The sequence below is a fragment of the Crocodylus porosus genome, unplaced genomic scaffold (genome assembly GCF_001723895.1).
Source record: "Crocodylus porosus isolate Cpor-Errol unplaced genomic scaffold, CroPor_comp1, whole genome shotgun sequence".
Classification (NCBI taxonomy): domain Eukaryota; kingdom Metazoa; phylum Chordata; order Crocodylia; family Crocodylidae; genus Crocodylus; species Crocodylus porosus.
In genome coordinates this window covers 52,466,884-52,474,185 of record NW_017728906.1, presented here as the reverse complement: position 1 = coordinate 52,474,185, position 7,302 = coordinate 52,466,884, and the positions used below count along the sequence as shown (strand labels likewise).

Genomic DNA, 7,302 nt, shown 5'->3' with positions numbered 1-7,302 from the left:
GGGCGGAGAGCGCGAGAAGCGCAGGCAAGGGCCCCAGTGCGGGCGGAGAGCGCGAGGCCCCAGGAAGGGGGTGAGCCTATCGAGCAGCCCCCGGGAAGGGGGCGCGCGTATAGAGGCAAGGCCCAGAGTGGATGGCGGTAGAAGGGCAAGACCCTGGCGCGGATTATGAGAACATGGGAGATAGGCGCCGGTGCGGCAAGGGCCACGGGAGAAATGAGAGGGCACCCGTGAGGGCGCAGCTCCAGTACAGTAAGACCCCGTGCCAAGGAGGGCAGGAAGGCAGCCTCCCATTAATGATATACCAACAAGACGTGGCGGGCGAGATAAAGGGTGCATTCAAGACCCAATTTGGCACGGTAGCCAGGGGGCGCTAGGGGAGGTCACGGCACCCCTAGAGAGCGTCCTGTCACACATAGTTAAGAGACATTTAACAGAAGACTATCAGAAATTTAGGAGAGTAACTATCAGTCAAACAGACTGAGACCCAACTGGTTGGTTTCCTCACTGAGGAGGGCAAAGGTAATTAAATAGGGAAATGTCCTAATTTTATAATAATTCTTATTTAAGGAAGAGTGTCAGGCACCAGTCATGTCACAAAGGAACAAAAGAACAGACCTTCAGAAGCTGGTCATCTTTCAACAAGACAGAATACAATAAGGTGAACAAGATATATATTATTAATAAACACTGCCTTCATTACATAGAAGAAAAAAGGGTATTGCAGAGAAGGTAAAATAGCTCTAAAGAGTAGAGGTGTCTGATCTTTCTCAGTGTGGGCCATACATTTTCTCCCTAATGAGACTTTAAGTAGTCAAACCAAATGATTCAATACACCAAAAACAACTTCTCAGTTTATCCTCAACCCCCCCAACCCCCCCCAAAAAACCAACATCCCCCCAAATAACCCAAAACAAATACATCTGCTCCCATATTTAATACTACCATTGCTATTATGATAACTATTACTACTAAAAGTAATAATTAATTCACAAGATAAACCTTAATCAACTTGATATTTACCCCAGCTAACCAGAAAGAGTATTATTGCCAATTAATATAGTTCTTATTGGACCATTTCTAAAGGTATCCAGAACATGAGAAAAAACATGAAAACACTTAATGAAGTAAGTTTCCCAAATGTCTTCATGTTTTCAATGACATCTGGTAAATGAAGCTTTTTAGGATCATATAAATGCAATTTTGCAAAATTTTTCAGCAAAGATGCACATCTCTGAAAAGCTGGATATTTTAGCAAGTTTAACTGTATTAATTTTAAGGTCATATGCTTATTTGCAGAATCTTATCCATAAAGTCTTTTTAGCTAAGTCAATAGTTTTCAGGTTTTTATAGGGAGAAATATTTCTTTGTTTAATATTTTACCAAAAAAAGCAGCAATAAATAAAATACATAAAATAGAGGTGAAATGACAAATAGCTTTTTGCAAGTATTTGTACTGTTGCTACACAATATATTAACTAACCTAGTGAAAGATTTGTAAATCATGTGGCTTTTTGTGACCATAAAATCTCTTTGAGTTACTGCTGCCTCAGTTCCTGCAGACACTCTCCTCCTGTACTGTCCAGCTAAAAGTTTCCTGCGCTGTTAACTAAATGAGTGGGATGTTAAGAACTCTAATGGCTTTTGCTAGTCTCAAATAACATTTATGGGAGTGATTCTAAATTTGCTTTATTGAATAGTTGCTATTCTTGGGATTGCAGCCAGAACTCTTTACCTGGGTCCAAACAGAGATAATAATAAAGTACTAATCTCAGAGTCATGAGCAATATATGATACTGCACAGAAAAAGAGATAAGAAAAAGGCTAAGGCTGCATAATTTAATGACAGAAAACAGAGTGTACCAAATAGTGTGGATGGAAACATAGGACCAGGAGCTAATCAAGCAGAGGTAGAGAGAGAAAATTAATATGATAAGGGGTATGAAAGAAAGGCCACATTCACCTATTCAAAAAAACAGGGAAGGAATTGATCTAAGTTATGCAGTTTTCTCTAACTGGCCTACTTTAGATTGGAACAAACAGTATACCGTTTGCATTTGGGGGTGGCAAGGCATGCAGGTATCCTGTGTTGACTAAAGCCTGCAGGTGCGGGGAGTGCTCCTGTATGCTTCCCAGTATGTCCTGCAGGCTCCATGGACTGCCAGAGACTGCAAATCATAGCTGAGGGACTGTGCCACCCCGACTAGCTGCCAGGTGTAGGCAACAATGACTCCAGCCTCCCACTTCCTCACTGCAGACCCTAACCCATGTTCTGCCCTGAAGCTTCCAGAAGAGCCCTAGAACAAGTGCTCTGCCTTGTGAATTACACGTCTCCATGTCCCAACCTTAATCACACCTCACCATGATGACCCATCACCCACACCCAAGCACACAGACCCAGGAGCTACAGTGCATACTGCTCGTCACCCTCTGCACCTCTTGAAGGAGGCTGAAGAACATCATGCACAGCCATGTGGACATGTTGTGGTAGCTGGTCTCCATGGGACATGGCTTCCTGCCACCAGAGCCAGCAGCCAGCCATCCCGCATGGAGCCATGTACCACACCCTGAGCCTTCTAAGCATCCTGGATTAGGCCAATGACTTCCAAGTGACTGACAAGGATGAGGCCGCTCAAGATGGCATGGATGATGGGGTGCTCTGGCACTACCTCCAGACTGTCAAGCACCAGTTTCGGGCCTATGCCACCAGCATGGACTGGTGAGAGCAGATTGTCCTGGACACTTGGGATGAGAAATAGTGGGTCCAGACCTTCTGCATTCACCAGGCAACCTTCTTTGAAACTGTCATATAGGTGACCCCCACATTGCACGCCAGGATGTCAGCATATGGCCACCTCTCACTCCAGAGAAGTGGGTGGCCATCATCATCATGAAGCTGAGCACTTCCTATATTGCCAACTAGTTCAGCACAGGTAAGCCCACGGCTGGAGAGGCCATCTGGGAGGTCTGCCTGGTCATCCAGTACCTCCTGGACATCTGCCTCATCAACCCACAGGAGGTGGTTGCTGACTTCTGCCACATGGGCTTCTTCAACATAAAACTGCTGAACTGGTTTAAACCACTGATTTAGCTATTTTAATCCAGTGCTGTCCAATTGTTAGAGTGCAGGCCCCTAGCCCACTGCCTAGCCACCATCCCCACCATTGCTCTGGCTGCAACAGCAACTGAAATCTTAAGGCTGGGACAGCCCAGGGGCAGAGCCTGCTGGGTGCTTGGCCAGAGCAGTCAAGCACAGGCCAAGTGCTAGGGCTTCCCTACACAGGAGGGGTGGGAAGTTCCACAAAGCTGGCTGGGATGCCAGAGGACAGTGATCTAACTTGAACTGATAGGAAACTGTCATCTTTCAGCCAAACAACTAAACCCACCATTGTTGCCAAAACCTGCTCAATAAATTCAATCCCATCTTCTCTTTCTTTGTACTGTCCAAACTACAATTCCTTCTAATTTGATAATATTAATACCAAAAAACTTACATGCTGAAAAAAAAGGAAAACTTAAAACCCACAAGGTATTTTTAACCTTATATTAAAATGAAGTAACAGATGTGTTATTCATATTCCTATCGAGTGCCATAAAACTTATTTTCAACCGTTTTCTTCATGCATTTTACACGGCTATGATCTTTTATCTTTGTCGGAATATGCATCTTTGGGTAGTGACAATTCAGGGTACTGATGCAGAATATAATGCAGGCTAAAATTATCTGCAACATTCACAGTATCCATTTAAATGTTTGCAGACATCTCGACCTCCAATTATTAAGGCTGTATAAACAGCTTCTATACCTGAGCAGAATTTAAATACATGCCCAAAACAAACAAACAAGCAAATAATCTTCTTTTGTCACTCTACTATCCAAACAGTTCTAGGTAGAGAAGATGGAGCCGAAAACTAATTTTTCAAGTATGCAACAAGATTGTTAACTGTTTCATTACATCCATAAATGTGGATTTTGTGAGAAAGAGGTACTTTTCTGGATGCTTTTAAGGCCCCTAGCTCGTTAAAGTCAAAAACTAAATGGCTACTGACCTCATGGAAGCTAGGAATACACTCTCAAACTCACTCATTATTAAGAAGAAATTTTGTTAGGAGAAAGTGAAATTTCAGTGGCATAAGACAGGATTAGATTTAATAGAGCATTCAAATATAAAACAAACACAAAAAAGCAAGAAAAAGTTACTAATTTCTTAGTTTACTTCACTTGTTACATTCAAAATCCTTTTTTCTTTTTATCCTCAGGTTGTCCTTCCATCTTTACTCGCTATTGCTGGAAGACTGAAGATATGTTTCCTCAGAGAATAGTTAAAGCATAAATAAAAGTGACAGTACCCACTTTTCTGTGCTTCTTTACTTAAGATGCCTTAATCATGACACTAAAGAATTATCACAAAGTGAAGAGTGAACTGTTCAATCTCCAAGCTGTTCTCAATTTCCTTGTGGCCAAGACAGCTGTAAGATGGTTTCATTCCTGGAGGTGGGTTTGGAGATGTGAAGACAGACTCTCCACAACCTGGACTAAAATAATCACATCCTTTTCATATAGGACACTAAGCAGGCATTGGATGCTTAAAACTTTTTGACACTACAAAACTGATGAACTGGTTTAAATCACTGATTTAGATACTTTAATCCAGGGCTGTCCAACTGTCAGAGTGCAGGCCCCTAGCCCACTGCCTAGCCACCATTCTCACCATTGCTCTGGCTGCAACAGCAACTGAAATCTTAAGGCTTCCTCTGTTTTTTTGCTGCCTCCCCCTGCCCAAAGGATGGAGCACTGCAGAACAGCATGGCTGGAGAAGCTGACGATGAGCCTGGGGCCACAGGCCTGAGGCAGTAGTGGGAGGTGGGGTGCTCGTGTCATGCAGCAACGGGGGAAGGAGGTAGAGAGCCCATAGGAGGAGTGCAGCATTTTGACCTAGAGTGCAGCAGTAGGGGGGAGTCATGGGTGCATTCTATCTTATTTCATTTATTCAATTTCTTTTCTTTTGCTCTTATTAGTTCAAGTTTAAGCTATGCATGTTTGAACTCGTCTTCATATTTAGGAAACTCCAATGTGAGGATAAAAATCACAATGGGACAAAAAGAAGAAAACACGCTAACAATAAATTTGAAATGTTCTTATTATACTTTGTAATAACAAGATATTACAATGTCTTATTTCCTTGATGTCTAACCAGTTTTTCTATTTCAGTAAAATATGAATATAAGAAAAAGGAAGTACATAAAATCTATTTTACCACTAAAAAAAGTCTGAATTGTGATACAATCTCTGTTAAAATACTTGGTCGATGTGCAAAGCCTGAACTTCAGCAAATGAAATATTCTGTAGTACTGTAATTTAGTATTGAGCTTAGGACTTTTAAAGAAGTGAAAAATAATGGGTTTTATTCATTTTTTAAACCATTTTTGACTCCAGTGATAAAATACAATAACTGGCATAAATACCTTGTGCTCTTCTATTTGGCGTTTTAAATCCTCCAGATCAGGACCCAGGGGTTCTGATTCAACTTTCTTTGTTCTTTCTTCAGTTTTTGCTAGCCACTCAGTTAACTGTGTTAGCTGCTGATTCTGCAGGTCCATCAGGATTTTATGTAAACTTGAAAAAAAGGAAAAATGTTATTTAAAATGTGTATATGAAAAAAGCAGTGATAAATCATTAGACTCTGACTAATACTATGAATATCAGAGCCAGTCACAAACCGGAATGACAACTGTAAGTGAAACTTCAGTAATTAAATATTTACATTTGTAAATATTTACAAATGTATTACATTTCAATATTGAAATTGGGGCAAAAACTGAAAACCTGTTTTTGTGGAACAAAGTTCCAAAATGTTAACGCAAAATTTTTAAAATGTTGATATCGCTTTCATGAGATGCTACAGTCAAGCATTGGAGCAGGCTGCCTACAGAACTTGTGGAATCTCTATCACTTGGTTGGGATAACTTAGGGATCCTGCTTTAACCAAGGGGCTGGACTACATGAGGTCCCTTACAGCTCCACATTCCCATGATCCTTACTTCCTTGTTTACTTTTTTACTTCTTCCCGTGAGTTTATTGCTTGCTTGTTTGCCTCTCCAGCATTGCCCTGCATCCCACCTTGCCCTCTCTCTTCGCTTCTCTTCTGTTTCCTGTATTCAACTGTTTACCTCATTTTATATATTGCTTTATGCACATCCTTTCACAGCATTTGATGAAGTCACAGCTTCAGCCCAAGGAAGCTTCTGTTATATGTATTTTTATCTACTTTGGTTAGTCTATAAGATGCAAATCTACCCTGTCTTCTCCATAAATCTTTATTGCCAACAGCAACCATTTGTACATCCTTTTCTACGTATACAGAGTAACTAGAGATTCCAGTGAGGGTAATTATTATAAAATACTGATTTTTAGATCACTATCAATTTATGTGATAAAAATATACAGGTTTGTACTAGAAATGCACATTATGTTAAAACAACTAAAACTATACATTTAAAGAGCTAGAAGATGGTCTAAAAATGGCTTTACTGAGGACAACTGATGCTACTGGTTGAGATACATGGCTCTCATTTGATTTTAAAAACTTAACTAGTAGTAGGAAGAATAGTAACTCAGTCCAAAAACTTGATACTGTTTGCATAATGTTTATATGTCAGTAAAATGACACAGATGAAGAACTGGACAGCATTAGCAATCAGGAAGCACTGTGTAGGTAGAGATTCCAAGTCTACCAATCTTAGACTTTATACTTTGCCTTTTTTTGTGTGTTGGTGGGTGAAAGGCACAAGGAGGTTTCCCCTTGCACAGGAGCTCCTCTTATGAGGAGCTAATACCTGGTTTGAACTAAAGTCTGAAAAAGTTTTAGGCAATGTAAAATAATTCTTTTAAAGAAAAAATAATTTATATTTCCTCAAGTACACCACTTACCTCCCCCACCCCAAATCAATTGATAGAAATGGAACCATTTTTTATTTTTCAAATCTCCTTTGAAAAAAGAAACACTCATGTATTAGATAAAAATCACCTGATTCACTCAAGCAGGTTTATGACACGTTATAACCTGCCTGACTTCTGATTCACTTGGTACTTGACCTGACCTCCCCACTTTTTCTCCCCTCTTCTCCCCTTTTTCTTCCTGATTCCCTGCCATTTCTTTTTTATTTATAGCCTCTTTTTTATCTTATTATTACCAATGTAGTGTTTTCCCTTTGGCCTTTTTCTCCCATTTTTCTTCGACCTCCCATCCCTACTTTACGTTTTGTTTTTCTAATTTCTACCCTTTTAGATTTTCATTGCCATTC

General features: G+C 40.4%; 1 protein-coding gene across 8 annotated transcripts in view; it reads right to left on the bottom strand.

Annotated features, from left to right (window-relative positions):
- The window catches only part of DMD (dystrophin), a 1,922,593-nt gene that overhangs the window by 1,274,975 nt on the left and 640,316 nt on the right, over positions 1–7,302 (bottom strand). For all 8 annotated transcript variants that reach the window (XM_019529123.1, XM_019529125.1, XM_019529122.1 and 5 more), the window contains one exon: positions 5,464–5,614. In XM_019529123.1, the coding sequence (XP_019384668.1) occupies positions 5,464–5,614 (151 nt within the window). The remainder of the gene's footprint in view (positions 1–5,463; positions 5,615–7,302) is intronic.